General features: G+C 36.4%; 1 protein-coding gene across 5 annotated transcripts in view; it reads left to right on the plus strand.

Moving 5' to 3' along the window:
- The window catches only part of DOCK4 (dedicator of cytokinesis 4), a 247,477-nt gene that overhangs the window by 183,925 nt on the left and 45,157 nt on the right, over positions 1–18,395 (plus strand). For all 5 annotated transcript variants that reach the window (XM_038185208.2, XM_038185199.2, XM_038185205.2 and 2 more), the window contains exons 27-32: positions 4,112–4,206; positions 11,685–11,760; positions 13,438–13,538; positions 14,188–14,246; positions 16,349–16,497; positions 18,088–18,173. In XM_038185208.2, coding sequence (XP_038041136.1) covers positions 4,112–4,206; positions 11,685–11,760; positions 13,438–13,538; positions 14,188–14,246; positions 16,349–16,497; positions 18,088–18,173 — 566 coding nt within the window. The remainder of the gene's footprint in view (positions 1–4,111; positions 4,207–11,684; positions 11,761–13,437; positions 13,539–14,187; positions 14,247–16,348; positions 16,498–18,087; positions 18,174–18,395) is intronic.

Raw genomic sequence — 18,395 nt, forward strand, 5'->3', positions numbered from 1 at the left:
TTATTTTAGTTGTTTCTTCAAGAATCAGGTTTTTTCCACAGACAGCAGAAGATGGAAGAAGCATTTTATATTTGAAAACGTGCAAATGAAGTAAGAAAGAAATGTCAGGGGATTCATGTCTGAGTGGTAGTGCCAGATATTCTATTTCACTCACTTTTTGAAATGTTTAATTTAATAAGACAATTATTTTCAGTGCTTCCTTTAATTTATGTTTCGGTATTATTTTTTAGATATGCTTATTTTGTTTACCATGAAATACCATCTTATTCTGGTAAATATATTTTGTAGCAATTTACATAACAGAGGCTCCCTTGTAGGCGGATATTTGCTGCCACAAAAAAGCTCAGATCTAATTTATGACAAAAGATTACAGTGGAAATTATAAATAGGGGTAGAGAAGTGGGAAACTGAATGAGAAAAACGGTATATGTTAGCATAATGCAGCTTTGACCACAGCAAAATGGTTTTGATTGATATGGGTGGGGTTTTAATTAATAGGTTAAAAGAAAGCAAAATAAAAGCACTTGTCAGAAGGCCTAGTCTTTATCCACTGCTGGTGTATGCTAGATAATGAGGCAGGATACATACACAGGAGAGATCTGTTGTAGGAAAAGAGGGGCTGGGAGTGAACTTCACTGTTTCTCTGATCCCTCTCTTCCAGCTAAGGGAGCCTGAGCAGGGTAAGATGGGTGCTAAACCCTACCAGCAAGTGCAGTTTATTCCACAGCTCTCTTCTCTAATGACTGTTTGGACAAAGACTTTTTAGGGTTGGTTGGCATGGGGTTGGCAATTTAGGTGGTTTCTGATGTAGACTGAAGAAGCAGTGAAGGAAAGAGGATCTGGGAAAGGGTTTGGCCATGGGATGGACGTGTTGTCCTGGTGGAGACAACTCACTTTCAGATACTACTCAACCATCTTTTTTGTAGGCACCCAGGCACTCTGCAAAACATCTCTGGGACACTGTACAAAGACTTGATAACAAGTAGCTTGGTAACTCTGCAGTGCGAACCAAGGCATTGGGGATCAAGCAATTAGCTTAAAAGTGGGCTGTTGTCCCAAAGTAAAATGCTAAGAGATTTACCCTGAGAAATCCTGTATAGAGTCTGCCCGGCATTACAGAGGATTTTACATGCATACAGGGAGATGCAAAAGAAATTCAAAGATGCTTGTTGATTAAATGAATAAATGGTTTTCAGTCTTTCAGAAGGCCATGCTTCTCACTGAATTGCAGTTTCTTATTTTTATCAAGCAGCTTTGCAGCTGAATGAAGCTGAATGGTGATATTATGATATTATTTGAGTGTTGTAAGATAGTACTAGAGCTTATATACACTAGGTAGGAGTATTAAGAGATGATATTTAGTTGCATGGAGTGTGTAAAAGGACAAAATTACTCCGTTACTGTCACTTAAGTTAAAAGCCATATGAGACATCAATTATAGCTGTATTCAACCAACCAAATGTTAGTCCACTTACAGTGCCGGCAAAAACACTTTTTAAATGTTAAAATCTGTTACTAAGTCATTCTGAAGTATTTAGCAGAGCAGATACAACTATGAAAGATAATAGCTTATTGCACAGAAAACAGTTTAAGCTATAGTTACAAAATCAATCTACCGTGAATGGTGCTTCATAGTTATGTCCTGTGATGGTTTGGGAATGTTTGGGCCACGAAAGAAAAATGAGAAATCACATCATGCAAAATCCCAGTCACTGTAATGCTGATCAAAATGCTTTGTGGAATTGCTGGATGGAACTGTTGGAGGGGAGCTCCTTGGGTATCTGAGACCTGGCACTGAATACTGAGGAGCAGACCTGAGATGTGAAGGCTACTTGTGCATTAATGTCAAAGTATCGGGCTAGTCAGCTGGCATTTTACTCTTTGGTCATTTTCATGCTTACAGATTCCTAGGGAAATGTATTATCAAATAAACAAAAATTCATTTGTGAAAAATAAGTTAGGCACAGATTAACTCTGTAAATAGAAGCTTAGTATCTGTATCTTGCAAATCTTGTAAAACATGATTTTTTTCTAAATTTTTTTAACTAATTTTCTGTTTCTCCTCAAGTTACATTTTTATCTTTGAATTATGCTGCATTTTTGTTTGTATGTTTTAACAGTTACTACAATACAGGCAAACCTCAATCTTGGGCTTTTCAAGTTCATATTTTATATCTAATAAATCACTTTACTGAATTGATGACACAATTTTCTATTTTTTCTGTTAAAATTAAAAATAATTACCCTGTTGTTGTTGATTCAAAATGTAATGTGTCTACATTTTCTTTGTTTTCAAGTTTGCTTGGAATAAAAGTTTCATTCTGTTCTTAGCCTAGTTGCCTAAAGAAATGAAGCATATGTGGTCTTCCTTTCTGTCTGTCATTCTTTCCTTGACAACTTATGAACTAGCCAATGAATTTCAGCAGGCTTGGCAGTGACCTGTTGGGTCTCAAAGGCACTAAATCTTATACCCCATGCAACCCTGGAGTTTTAAGTGGTCCTTAAACCACATTTTGGTTTCCCAACAGCAGGCATTTGGTCTCTTCAGGTCAGCACCCATTCAGTAGCTTTGTAACAGCAGCAACATGTATTGTGTCAATTGTGTCATCTGGAGATGATAGAAATGGGATATGGGAGAATGGGGGTCAATAGTGTGAAGTGTCATACAGCTTTTGGGGCATTGCCATGTTTTGGGGATTACAGCACAGGGCTGCAGGGAGTACTGCACAGGGAATGGAGGTAACCCCTAAAGAAAAAAAGGAAGAGGCAGAAGTGTTGAAATTGAACTACAGGGTGGAAAACTATAAGTAGGCAGTCTGGAATAAATATATTGCTCATGGAGGTACTTGTTTATCTGTAAAGCTGGTCACCTGAATTCACATGCTGTATTATCTGCACCGAGTCTCATTTACACTCTTTAATACTGAGGATTTTTTGGCCTCATACTCAGAAAACAGGTTGTCTCTTTTATGTAATCTTCTCTGGTGGGTGGGTGCTGGGATCTCAGCTGCCTTTTCCAGCGCCTGCATTCGTCCCCCTTTACAGTGATTCTCTAATGAAAGACATCTGTTGTGCAATGCCCATCATCTACACTTCGGTAAATGCACTTGAGAATACATTTTGGTGTTCAAAATTAGTTGGTACCTCTGGTTGTATTTTCATCTCATCCTTGTTTTGAACTCAGTCTCTACAAATGACATGGGCAGAATCAATATTTGAAACATTTGAAGGACAGGTAAAACACTGGTTCTGTTAGTTGGATTATGTCATTTGCCTCCTGTTCCTCATGACATTGAAAAGCTCCATTTTGCTTACTAAAAAAATACAAGCAATGTTATACACAATGGAGATTGACCATTACTACCTTTGTTTAAACATTATTAAAGAATATTTGAAAAACCTTGTGCTGAGAGGAACAGCAGGAATAGCTTAATTTAGTTGTTAGTGAATTAAATGACATAGGAGATGATAATGCTAAGTTCCTAAGCAGTGCTTTCTACATTCAAAGTAGCTCACGTACATTTACTATTTGTATATATTCAGCAAGTAAAGCTGAAGGGTTAAGTGACCTGCACACAGACAGACACCTGTGTTAGCAGCTCAGAGGTCTGGATGTTGCTGTTGACTTCACTGGTCTCTGCAAACCCAATGATAAAATTGTCGTTGCACTCTCTCTCTTTCCCACCAAATAATGCTACTTTTAGAATAAATCTTGAATGTGATGAAAACCTGGCATGATTAAGGAGGTATTCAGAACTCTGTGGTGTTTGTAAAGTGCTTTTTTGATTTGCAAATTGTTCTCAGGATCACATTTGTGGAAGTGTATGGGTGGAAACCAAATGCATCTTTGACATTTATCTTATGTATTGCTGTCAATCAAATGGCAGATTAAATTATTTTTCTCTTTTTAAGAAAAAAATGAATTAAATTTCTATTGGAAACTTTCTTAGGGAATCAACAATGAAAAAAATATTAAAAGGTATATACATTGAAAATAAATGTGCAATTTGCTATTTCTATAATGATTTTTTTCTGCCTCTGATTAGTTTAAAAGCTCATTGCTCTTTTTTAAAGCACCAGAGGTATAAGATTGCTTCTTTTCCTTCTACAGGATTTCCTGCTGCAGATTTTCACTGTATTTCGGATACTGATACGACCAGAGATGTTTCCCAAAGACTGGACAGTGATGCGTTTGGTTGCAAACAAGTAAGACATTTTTAATGATAACAAAAAAATAAGGGGTGTATGTGAAGATCATGGTATAAGTAAACACAGTTATAAGATGTATATAATAAAAATGCAAAATATACTCTATAATGCTGGTTGCAGTTTTTCATTTTTGAATTTAAGATTGGGTTTAAGTTTTAAAATCCCTGCACTTATTTTACACAACAAATTCATAGTATAATCTGTTCCTGTTTATCTTCTAAATTTCAGTAAGAACATAGAACTGGTAACTCAGAAACACTTCTACAGATTGAAGATGCTAAGCATCAACAGCTTTGTTTTCCAAGCAGCAAATGACAGATCTCAACAGAACTTCATTTCAAATCTGTTTGTTGAAATGCTGAGTTGGTAGAGATCTGTTTGCTCTCAAGAAGAAATTATCTGCTATAATATTATTAACAATGTTTTTGCATGTTTGTTAATTTAGTGCTTGTTAGAAAAAAAATCACAAATCAGGAAATGAGGCACAGCACAGGCAACAATAGCGTGGGGCTCTAAGCATGATACTTTGGGATATAACCTGCCTTTGAGCCATTCTTCCTTTACTCTGGCCTTATTTTTTACAGAAACAGGTTCCCAGCATTTCTGAGAAGTCATTACGGTCAGTCTAAAACTATTGAATTTTATTTCACCTGTGTCACCAGCTATCCTTTTATGTAGGCTTAGTTTTGGATCAGATAAGCCAGCTGAACAGTCGACACAATTATGTAAAAATCAGTGTCAGCAAAATAGGGGGGTTGTATTAGGCAGACCTAGGAATCCAGAATTTAGGATTTACTTAAACTGCAATGCCTGATGAATTGTTTCTTAGTCTGCATTGTGCCTACCAGTTCCAAAAAGAATATGAATTCATAGTGCTGCACTGACAACTCGTACTGATCTTCTGGTTACAATTAAATTTGGCAAAATTTGTATTCGTGATAGGTGTTATGTGTGCGTGTGACATAGTGTTTGTTCAAGCTTTATCATGGCTTGAGAAAATAACATTTTTTGCTCATTTTTATTACATGATTTAGTAGTGCTAATCCTTTCATGTTTGAATTCCAGCAAAAAAAATGTTAATAATCAAAGAATCGATATGATGCATCTGGTAATAATGCTAAAGAAATAAATTGAGAAACACAGGAAAGAGGGGAAAACATAGGAACTCAGCCTCATATTTAATCTTAGAAATCGCTACATATTCCTGAAACAGCTGGCTTGGCAGATGGCTTTGCAACAGCTGACATGTACAAAACTAAGATTTAGGAACGACCTTGGCATGTGTTTCTTGGAGTGGTGGTGTTCAGATATGCTAAAGATGTTGTTAGCAAGTTCTGCAAAAAGAGTATTTGCTTGCATTAGTATTTTAGTGAGCATCAAACATCTTTTATTACTCTGTGTCATGTTGCTTTTAGCCATCTCTGGTGAAACTGTGACTCTGTGTCCAGTCCTGTCAGTCACAGAAGACAGGCAGAAGTTGGCGAACTGAACTCACTGACAAGCAATTACATAAGCATTACCGTTAGCAAATGGCATGTTAGCACACCTTTACCAATTCAGCATTTAATAATTCACTTTGCTAGGTATCTGTGCCTTTGTGGAGAAGATTCTGCTTTGCTGTGTGTAACAGGGGGTTGGTCAGGTGTTTTGGCTAAGTGTGGTGTGAACTGAAGAGTCATCGTTCCCATGTTACATATTGATGTTTAGTTCCTATTTCTTTTTGAGGCAGCAGAAAGGAAATTGCACCTCAATTCTCTCCTCAGCCACAGGACAATTGTTTTTCTGTACTAGTTTTGCTAAACGGGAATGCCATCCTTTCACTCGTTTCCCCCACTGGCATTTCAGAGGCTGCCTTCCATCAACTTCCCTGAGGAAGTGGCAAAGAGACACAAAGCAGTAGTTTGCCTAGAATTTTCCCAACCCACAATCTTTGAATGGAAAGGGAAGACCCCAAAGGCAGGATGAGAGGTTAGGGCACTGCCGGCACCAGACGGAAGTGCCTGTGAGCTGTTCTCTCTTCCCTCCACTTGCTGAGTGCTTCCAGTAATGTGAGCCCCTTTGCAACTGAATGCAAAACTTCTTCAACTCTAGCCCTGTTCATGTCTACAAGGAAAAACTGCAAGGTGTAGCCCATCCTTTTAAGAGCATAATCAAATAATTTAAAAAAATGTTTTATTTTTTTTTCTAACTCCTTCTTCCCAGGAATAAAATCACTGTCATGTTTCCTGAGTCAGACAACCCCTTTTCAGCTGTCTGGGCTTCAGCCCGAGAAGCTGCAGCTAATCTGAAGGCAGCGTGTGTCTTGGGAGCTTCACCATCACTGCAGTCACATCACCAGCAGCACTGTCTTTTCTCTCCACTCTCCCCAGAGTGATATAAAAATTCAAACTGTCTGGTATTTACAGGAAGAGAGATTTAGACTGTCTGAGCCTAGGAAAGAAATGAGTCCTAGCAAGGGTATAATCAGGTAATAAGCTTTTCCTAAGGGGAAAAAAAAATCATTTCTTCTCTTATTTATACATGCAGAACTTCAATTACCTGAAAGATTTTTAGGTCTTAAAATGCCATAAGAGTCTTTCAATATGTATTAATTATATATAAAAATATTGCTGCCCCCTGGCTTCTAGAATTTTTTCTTGTTGCAGTATTTTCAGTAATTAAGTAGTATCTGATACTTCGATGCTGTTTGGGATAAAACAGAAGAGAAGGTACTGCAAACTCAAGAACACAAATCTGGAACTAGCCAGTAACTAAGATACTTTACAGTGATACAGTCATGGTCTATAATTCTGAATGTCTGAATATTGGTCATGAGAAAGAATTAATGACTAGCATTACAAAATCATCAAGTGATTTGAGACATCAAGAGACATAAAGTAACATTTAAGAAGGCATACATAGAACTAAAACAGAAATTTTTTAGTTGTGTTATGGAAGACAAAGTACATGCAAAAATTTTTTAATGTTTATTAGCTTCTGGCAATGAGACAAATTAACTCTGTTTAAACTACATAACCATGTAACATCTGTATTGAGCTAATCGGGATGCATTCAGCAAAGCAAAGTCATTACCTATGGTTATCTAATATTTTTATCAGGGATTTTAATAGAGTGACAACTTACATTTCTTTTATATATTTTATGGAAATCATCTTTCTTTCTTTCATTATAGGACAGACCCACTTTGTACATAAACTAAGCAGTAAGATATGCCAGACTAAACCTGAAGCTTTTGTGTAACACCTTCATTATGTCTCTCTCAACTGGAAATAACAGTGTAATGGTCACTCAATTTACCCTGAGGTTAGGAAAAGGATCACTTATCCAGTGCTTTAAATGACTGGCATCTTTTGAAAGCCTTTAACAGGCTCAGCTGAACTCCAGGTGTGCCATGTTTCATTAACAATTGAGAAGGCTGTCAGAAAGTAAAGTGAGGTTCCTATTACTTGCTGAGCAAAGGTTTGATATTTGTACCATACGGTGCCCACATATTATGTAACAATAAATTAATTTTCCACTGCACTTGCTGTGCAAGAAGCTTTCATTTTAAAGATCTCATCCTTTGAGCATTTTGTTGAATGGTAGAGATGCCAGATCATCCAATTCTCAATTGGAATTCTACGAGCCTACAAAATGGATTTATGAATATGATTATTTATAGTAAAATCATTGATCTATAGAGTAAGATTTACTATAATGTGTTGTTTATAACACATTTACAGATGTATCTGCTGACAGTTGGGCATACTGACTTTTAACAGAAGATCCTTTTGGTTATCTAATTCAATGACGACTGGAAGACATTATTATTATCATTTAAAAACATTAATTCAAACAGAATACGCAATAAAGGAAGACATCAAATTAGCATTGGTTTCATCATTATGGCTGCTTTGAAGAATCCTGTTAGTTCCCATGGTGTGGGAGTCTGAGACTCCTACAATGAACAAAAATTCTTGCTTTTATGTAATACAAAGTGTTGCTAACAACCTCCTTGGTTTTATGTAATACAAAATGTTGCTTGCAACTGAACCTGTAAAAATGGTTCTGCGCCATTATCTGTCACAGAGCAAAAGTATATAGAGATATGCATGTATGAATAAGTTTATATACATGCAATAGTATGTATATACACATTTATGTGAATATTGTTCATTTATGAAATAGGAAAGAAACTTTTTCTGTTCAAACACATTAGTGCTTTTGAAGATTTGTCGAAGCACTTTCCAGGCAGCAAAAAAGTTGTTGAACTTCTGGGGGCTGCCATGAACTTTTCAAACAGGTTATTGCAGACAGGTTTACTGTGAAAATTTGATGGAGATGCCACTCTGTCAGAAGTGCCCTAACCAGACCTCAGGTTAGCGTTTTGTATAGGAGCCCAGAATAACTGAGTAGCTAAAAGCAGAGATTTTCTTCTTTTCAGGTCGGGATTTCTGAACAAACTTGCGGCAGGTGGTAAGAGGAAGAAAATAAAGTTTTGTCACAAGCTCAATGTTTTCTAGTTTAATACTCAAGTAGATTTTAAATAGATGTTTGTTATTTTGAAATTGTTGGCTGGGAAGCAACATGGAATGTGAGTAATTGAACTGGATCATTCAGCTGTCCATCTGTCCTCTGGCTGCTTTCTCTGCTTTGCACGTTTTTTCTTTTTTTCTTTTATAGAACCTACATTATTTGTAGGAGGAGAGGAGAGAACCCCTACACTTAGCAATGTTTTCTGTCCTACCTGATTTTAGTTCTTGAGGATGCAGTTTGTAGGTCAGAAACAATGGCATCATCTTTCTATGCTCAGTCTGTTTGTTTGTTTGTTTGTTTAATCTACTACATACACAATCTCACTCTACAGACCCACATTTTATCAACTAAACCATATCATATATTTGGCTTACTAAATAAATCAAAGTGGAGCTATGTTGCCTATAGCAACAACTATTTGCTCTGCAGTTATTTTGCTATCTCAGGAAAATTCTGAAAAAGTCTTCTAAAAATTGCAGTTAAAATTCTACTCTCATTATTTTCTCATATGGATTTAAGCAGATCGTTCTCTTCAGTTTCACCTGACATCTGAATGTGGCGAGAAAGGAATTCTTTCAGATATAAATAGATTTATGTAATGTAAACTTGGCATTATGGCTGCAGCTTTGGGGATGTTTGGGGGATTTGGGAAGAAAACTATTTTCTCTAGCATGCAGTTTTTCAGAGATTTATTACTTTGGACTGAGGTTGAAATTTTGCATAGCAATGATTCTCATGAACTGACCTTTTCTATCGGAACATCTTCCTGAAAAGTGCAAATTTTGTGAAACAGATGGACTGTAAATTAAATCACACACAAATACAAGAATGAGAGGATTCTTCTTATTATTCCCGCATTGATTCTTAGCTTTGTTTACGTTACATTTTGTTAACATTTCACTTTGTTTTCCATGCTACAATAGGGAGTGCTGTGCAAACACTGTACCTCCCTGTTGGTTTGGTGGAAGAGCAGGGTAAACTGCACAAATGAGTGCTGAACATGGAACACTACTTGGATAAAAAAGCTAAGATACAATATAATTGCTGAAAAAAATAATACGTATGAAAGTTACCTTTGGGCAGTTGAACTAGAAATAAGGAAACCTTAGAATCAAGCAGTGGTCTAAAAACAGTCTCAGACTTAACTGTGGCAGGTGTTAAGATGCATTGAACCAGAAGGTAAAGCTTGACAGAGGCAGTCATTTTAAAAAGTTGGTAAATGGAAGTAAGCATTTCAGCTGGTGAGAAGCTAAATGAGATATAGCCATTTTGTATGTATAAGCTTGAAATCTTGTCAAAAGTGCCAGAAGAAAAATATTATTTATCTCCTAGGTGGGTTGGTTAATGTATAATTCCTCACTGCTGTGAGGTGAAAAATATAATATAAAAAATATATACTATTATATATTTGTTATTATACTTAATAAAACATTTTATCTTAAATTCATTGCAAAAAGTGAAAAATGAAGTACAAACTGTAGAAAAGGAAACAAATCTTAGTACTGTAATACAGTACAGGTCAAGAACCACATACAAAGAAGATCTAGATGTATTAACAGCAGATAGGTGGCAATTGCACAAAATGTAGAGATGTAACCTTATTTGCAGAGGGTCTTTAAACATCTGATTGTTGTGAAATACATGAGCGTAACGGCAAAAAGATCATTCTGTGTTTATCTTTTTTTCCTACTCCATAAGCATTCACTACCGACTACTTTCAAAAAGAATGTAATGGTTTATATGGATTTTTGGTTTGACCAAATATGTTGGTAGGCACAAGTGCAGCAGAAGTCGGCTTAAGGGCTGACATACTGAAATGGTATATATTTAAATAATCTTTGAGGGTGTTCTGTTTCTGTAGATAAACTTGCAATTTGCCAAGTGTTGTTTGCTTACTGCAGTGATAAAGATTGTTATTGACACCTGGTGATGATCACTGTGAAGAGGTTTTGGTTGTCTATATCTATCTAAGAATAATATAATTCAGCTAAGTGTCCGTGTATGAAAATGATAGAATCACAGAATCATTAAGGTTCGAAATGACCTCCAAGATCATCTGGTCCAACCATCCCCCTCTACCGCCAATATCACCCACTAAACCATGTCCCTAAGCACCAGGTCCAACCTTCCCTTGAACACCCTCAGTGACGGTGACGCCACCACCTCCCTGGGCAACCCGTCCCAATGCCTGACTGCTCTTTCTGAGAAGAAATGTCTCCTCATTTCCAACCTAAACATCCCCTGGCACAACTTGAGTCCATTCCCTCTGGTCCTGTCACTAGTTACCTGTGAGAAGAGGCCGACCCCCAGCTCTGGTCACGAGCTAGATTTCACTCCGTTCACCACCACTCTCCGGGCCTGGCCATCCAGCCAGTTTTTAACACAGCAAAGGGTTTACCTGTCCAAGCCATGGGCTGCCTTCTCCAGGAGATGCTGGATGTATGACCATTGGCAACAATCAGAGCAGAGATCTTTAGATGCCAATATTTCTCACAGAATACAAGCAGTTTTACATTTATCCGTTGTCATTAAAAAGGCATTTTGTCCATAGGGCTGTCAGTATTGGATATATCGTAACTACTAGATATTTTGCATTTATAATGTATATGCACATACTGTGGGACCCAGAAAGTTAAAAGTAAATTGCCCAATTGTAATATTACTATTAAATGTGATACCAGCATTATTTGCATAACAAAGTTTGCCATTTGTCTTTTTTAACAGTTCTGTTGTACTATGCAGATAATCTATTTTCAGCACATTCATTCTTTTTCTTGATGTGCAAGCTCTTTGTCAATAGGTGCTGTTAATAGCCAAGCATTTGTGTATGTTTACAATGCAGTATTTAATATTACCCAACGTTGCATATCTATTCTTTCATTGAAAAATTGTCTGGCTCTGAGTATTACCTATGAATTTCCACTTAATGAAAACTACTCTCTTTTTTATTTTCCTACCAGTGTGATCATTACAACAGTCTTGTACCTTTCGGATGCCCTTCGTAAAAACTTCTTGAATGAAAACTTTGATTACAAGGTAGAGTAAATTTATCTAATGTAAGATAGATGCAATAGCTGCTACATCATCCTGTGGCTTGGTTGTTTATTACTATATTTAGCTCCAGCATCTAATCACCTACAACATATACGACACCAGTAATTCTAAGTGCTCAGAGATTAAGTTGTTGTTTTGTTTTGTTGTGTTGTGTTTTTGTTTTTGTTTGTTTGCTTTTAATACAGGATTGGCTTAAAAATCAAGAATGCTGTGTTTTATTTTGTTTTATTTTCTGTGCTTTTTTGTTTGTTTGTTTTTCAGACTCTATGGTAGACTTACTCATTTTTTGTATAGCTTTTTTTTTTTTGATTACAGAACCTATTTTTCTTTATTTCTCTGTTATTTCCCAGTTACCTCAGAAAGGAAGATTAATCCAATTTTTGACTCAATGTAAATCTATCAAAAATATGGCTTTGTGTTTCTCTAATTTCTCTCAGGACTGATTAGCTTGCTGCATACTTAAAATTTAAAAATTTTGACACCATAACAAATATAGTTAAAGATGCGTGCCTGTTAGTGAGTACCTCATACAGCGAGGTATAATACCTATGATAAACCATGAATTACAGAATTATGTTTTTAGGATTCAGATGACAAGACTTGGAGTGAGTCCAAAATGACCCATTCCCATGGAAACCAGAACAAGTATTCTGTCCAACCCAGAGGCATTAGCCTAATTGCTTCATCATAAAAACTGCAGAATTTTTCTTCTTTGAGAAGACAGAGAGCTCCTGTTGACTTCAGGCAGAGTTGTGGATGCATCTCTGAAAATCCAGACTCCTGTAGGAGAGATTGGAAGGAATGCATATTTATCTACTGGGCATAACTGAAAAGGAGGAAGCCTGTCCTTTACAAAGTTCTGCAAAATCAGGGCCTAAACCTGATGAAAGAACTACCTGCAGACCAGGCATCTATGTTTCCTAAACCTCCTTAGCACTGTTACTATCCTGCAGAACTGCAGTCTGCAACAGGGCTACCCTTACACTTGTTCATTCCTCCTGCCATGGAGCATCTATAATTGAGTAATAAAAAATCATATTTTAATTGATGGTAAATTTATCTTTTAATCTTCTTTGTAGAAATTTCAACACCTGGTTCTAAAAACATATACGCAGACATCTGTGTATTTACAATTTTATAACAAAGCCTGGGTTCAGTGTTGTCCAGGGAAGCCTGTAACTTTTGTCCAGCGAGACTTGCAAATAAAGTTAGAAAGTAGAACAGGCCAGAAAATGATCATTATCTTATGTAATAGCTTTTTAGGTGTCAGAAAGCTTTTGGTTTAAAGGCAGAACTTAGATGCGGAACTTTTTGTAGTCCTTATTTAAATATACCAAAAACATGTTTCCAAATTTAGAAGGTAAGGTTTTCTGGTTTTCTGGTTCAGGGTTGTAAAAAAACCAAAACATATATGTATCTCCAATTCTGAAACTTTTACATTTCAAAGATGTAGAATATGTAAAATAGATTATTTCTGCTGAACATTTGGGGGCTGTTGAAAGTACACTCGGATGCAAAGAAATCTGGTCAAAAACATTTTGAGTAATTTATTACCTGAGACTGAAACAAGTGATGTGATTTGCAAATTTGCATGTTGAGTGGTCATAAAATGGTAGTACTGAGAAAATGAAATAACCAAATGCCATATGTTTATTGTAGATATGGGATTCCTACTTTTTTCTTGCTGTCATTTTTATAAACCAGTTATGTCTTCAACTGGAGATGTTCACACCTTCCAAGAAAAAAAAGGTTTTAGAAAAGTAAGTATTGCTGTCAGCTTCTAGAAAACTGTAATAGATCAAACACATCCCAAAATGCAAGATGTGGGAGGTTGTAAAAAGGCCTACCAAAAGAGCGCAGTAACAATATTTCCACTGGCTTGAATGAGAGTTGGTTCTGTTCCTTTGTATGGGTCACCTGAGCTGATATCAGCCTTCGTAGATGTGCCCAAATTAGTTCAGATACTGGGAGCAAAATAGACGTGTTGTAGCAATGCCAACACTAATTTCTAGTTCATGTGTTAGTTAATTCAGACTCATTCAGGTATTTCTGCCAGGCACTGCACTGTTGTCTGTATGAATTAATTGTATTTCTTTAAGCTAGAGCAAAACTATTTGTTCTCAGGGAACTACAAAAAACAGCTGCTGCTTCACAGCTATATTGCTGATGTATAGCACTTAGAAAGAACCAATACTTTTGACAATATTGCAAATCCACCTGAATGCAGAAATCCAGTTTTAGCTGAGTATAATGGGAACAGCAAAAAGTTGGAAGAAAGCGTCTCTTTAAAGTAGTTTTTTTATGAACAACATATGAGACATTTAATTTAACAGTGTCACACAATGATGTATGAAGTTGATTTTCTTAAATGATTTTTTACTGTTTTGCTTTATTTTTAATGTATTTTAGATATGGTGACATGCGGGTAACAATGGGATGTGAAATCTTCAGCATGTGGCAAAATTTAGGTAAGGAGTTAAACACATTGTCAGAAGCTCAAAAACTGAAAAGCACATATTGTTACTTCAACTATTAAATACAATTACCAGTAATAGAGGAGTTGATGATAATTAAGTCCACATGAAGCCTTGATTCAAGCATAAGAAAACCCTAGTAATTCCCTTCTTTATAGCTAAACCCGGCTTTCTAAGCACTGATACTTCTATTGTGTTGGACCTCTCCCTATTTCTTCAGAAAGAACTAAAAGAAACCTGTCAAAGAATATTAGAAGAGAAAGTACTGCTCATTTTGGGCAGAATTATTATGCCTGAAAATATACTTAAGTTCACAATTTTAGTTCTGTTGGCAAACAGTTTATGGAACAGTCATATATCTCAATTCTGAAGCTCTCCTGAGATGCTGGATTTGCATCAAATCTTCCCTTAAGTCCTAGCTGCACTAAAATATAAAGGCATAAACAAATCAGCATTAATGACACGTTGGACAACAAAAGGAAAATATAATGCTTGGTTATAAACTGAGGAACATTTTTATATTTATAAGTGATAACCGTACAAACTGTTTAAAAATATAAGCCTTGGGGAAATTAGATGTTGTTTGGGAAGAGAATCAAAACCGATTATGAGCTTGGGATACCAAGTTTGTCATCTCTATATTTCAATTATTCATTAGTTTAACACATTAGAGGTCTAATTAAAGATGTGAAGGTCATCAGTGGTTACTGAGATCTATCACCTCTCTGTGGCAAGATATGTAGTAGTTATAAAACTGGACTTTCTGATCGGCCTGTACTAGAAAGTTAAATATCCAAAGTTAGAAATATTTGCTTATTAATGTATTTAACATTTGTTGTGTAGCATATTTTACTTATTTACAGTACTCACTATTGATTGGTGACACTAAGGCATCCATACTCTAGCTTATTTGGGTACACGATGGATGTTTCTAAACTGGTATATCAGGGATCCACTCCTAGGTCCCATCTCCTTCCTGTATGCATCATTTCCCTCCTCACGTTGTTTTCTGCTGAACAGAAGCCTGCTATGCAGGCAAGGAGGGAATCATGATGCCATTTAATAGGGTCGACTGTTGTGTACACCATGATGTTCATCTGATAACGTGTCCAACTAAATCCTGCAGGCAGGGTATTTCATGTAATTGCTGTTATGCTAGTCAGCATTACAAAGTTGTATTGGCAGTGCAATTCATCATAAGCTTTGTTCCTTGTATGGTCACCTTGCGTTCATATGTGTATGCATCCCAGAACGTTTGCAGCAGAGAGGATTGAGGTTTTCCTTTGTCCAAATACCAAACAGAGTGTCAGTCTGGTGTGACTGGCCACTGGAAGATAGGCTGGGATGGAAATGGATTCCTAGCTTGGACAGTCAGCATAGTGTGGTTATAATCCTCCTATTCTGAAGATCTCAGAAGTCTTAAGTCTGGAGAAACTCAATGGTCAGTTTTTGCTATATACCATTCCTACCTTTCCTGACAAGACCTTAGTTTTGTAGTTTCTGCTGAGTAGAATGTGATGAGCTAATAGGGAAGGTGTTTTAGCACTGATTTAGAAAAGGAGTTGTTTTGAGAACAGCTGAGTCACATCTTCCTTAGCTGCAGTCAAAACATGTACTTCCATTTCTGTACTCACAAAACTAAAGATAGGTAAAAATCAAAGTACTTAACTCTGATGAGCATGTAATATCAGATTGTTAATCAGATTGTTAGGCATTTTGTAAACTCAAGAATGTAGAGCACAGAACACAAATCATTCTTAAAAAAAAAAAAAAAAAAAAAAAAAAGTGAAATGCCCAGAGTGCTTTTTGTCTTTGTTCTCATCCTGGAAGACTAACTTGGGATATGGGTAACCAACTGTCACATGTGAACTCAGTATTGCATAACCAAATCTGATAAATTAGTCTGGCCATGTATTCTCCTGTTGTCTGCAGCATTTCTCTTCACTTTTTGTGTTTACAAAATATCCCATGCTCTGATAGAGGCTAGGTAAAAGTCTATAGACATTTAGAGTTCTAATTTTTAATTCTTCAGATAGTATTTGGATTGCTTGATAACTCCCAATTCACATTGAAGTTCATGTTCACTTTCATTTTAGGGGAACACAAGCTTCACTTTATTCCAGCATTGATTGGCCCTTTCCTGGAAGTGACCTTGATCCCTCAGCCAGACCTGAGGAATGTAATGATTCCCATTTTCCATGACATGATGGACTGGGAGCAAAGGCGAAGTGGCAACTTTAAGCAGGTACTGTATGTGAAGCCGTTTATAAAAGAGGGCTGAAATTCAAGCACTTCAGAGAGTGCCAGTCCAATTCATTAGCAGTTGAGGGTGGAGAAGGTGCCCACAGTATCATTATACCCATTGGAGAGGATTACCAGGGTTTTCCCTTTTGACTGTGTGCAAGGGTAGTAAGATTCTGCAAGGAATGAAATTCTGCTTTCATGTTAGCGATGTAACATGAAGGATAAAATCTATGGCCTGCCAAAGGGAAGAACAGAACTTCAGTTGTCTTTAACAAAGCTGATTGTGTTGTGGGGTTTTTCATTTCTACTTTACAGCAGTAGGTAAGATTCAACTAGCTTCCCTTTGGGTTAGTATGAAAAAAAGATCAGATGGTCCTTGAGGAATGTTCTTCTGTAAGGATCCAAGTATTCTTGCAGCTCAAACACCTTCTTAACGGGCTAGGAAGGAACGACCAAGTGTGCCATCTGCTCCCACAGCTCCCACTCACTTCTTTAAGGCTGCCTCAAACTATTTCTCAGTGCCTTCCTTCATGCTTTGTCAAATGAAGGAAATCAGAAGTATTTGAATTGATACCAAGCAATCATAATGCTTAGGGTGGGAGCTGTATCACAAACACAAAACAAACTATTAAGAACGGAGGAGTACCTGTGATGTAAGCAGGTAGCTTTTCACTATCAGTATATAAGCTTATTGTTAAAATAACCATTCAGATGCTAAGAAGTCTTAAGAATGAGAAGGCAAAAATCTGCTTGTTATGCTTCTCTGTTTTTTTCTGCTTGGGTTTGAATATAAGTTCTAACAGATTTATTTTGTAATAAAATATCTTGACAACATCTTGGTTTCTCCCCTAGATTTGTGGTTGCTAATATATTACTGCTAAAAAGGAGCTTTGAAAAATTAGCACACAGTGTAGCCTCATCTCTCTCTTTTTTTGTTATAATTAAAACACTTAAAAATATTCATTGAAGTCATTAACCACCAAGTATGTTTTTTACTTTATTTTTTGATAACTAATATGTAAATCCAGCAAATTGAATTTCTAGCCAAACACACTAGAAAGTAAGCAAGGCTGGGAACATAAGTCTAAGCCTCCAAATGTTGTACAGTAGGGACATTTATAAAAAATGTAATCTATGAAGAGTGGGGTACAGGTTAGAAAAGATGAGATTTTTATTGAAGTCTAAGAAAATGGCTTGTGCTTAAGACCCTGCAGTGAGAATTCAGGCAATTTATTTGGGCTGTGTGCTTTTTGTCTGACTCCATAAATAGATAGCTGCCTTAGCAGCAGCAAATGCTACTCAGCCTGTAGTTTTAAAGTCACGTTGCTCAATTTAAATTAGCTCCCTCCCTCCAGGAAAAAAAAAAAAAAAGGAGGAAAAAAAAAAAAAAACACCAAAAAAAGAAAACCCCACAAACCCTGGGAATGATAACAGCTTCAAAGAGATGAAATGACTTATCAGATTTACATGAATGACCAGTAATTCTAATTTAGCTAAGTCCCATACATTAAAAAAAATAAGTCCACCTTCATTTTTATGTAATCTAAGTAAAGGGAAAAGAAGCTGTTTACACCACACTTATATGTTGCAGGTGGAAGCAAAATTGATTGACAAACTGGACAGCCTAATGTCGGAAGGTAAAGGTGACGAAACATACCGAGAGCTCTTCAACAGTATGTGAGTAATGTGTTTATCTTACACCAGTTCATTCAATTTGGTTACTTGTGTTAGATGCTAATGTCAGTGTAGAGAAGTAATGCTTACAGCAGTTGTGAATCTTTTTTTTTTTTTCCTGAAAATCCTAGGAATAAAAACATTTTATAGTATTGTATGGCATCTGTAAAGTCTGGCTCTACTTCTTTACATAGCTATAATTGGGAAAGGCTAAATCTGTTATAT

Source organism: Anas platyrhynchos, chromosome 1 (genome assembly GCF_047663525.1).
Source record: "Anas platyrhynchos isolate ZD024472 breed Pekin duck chromosome 1, IASCAAS_PekinDuck_T2T, whole genome shotgun sequence".
NCBI classification, from domain to species: Eukaryota; Metazoa; Chordata; class Aves; order Anseriformes; family Anatidae; genus Anas; species Anas platyrhynchos.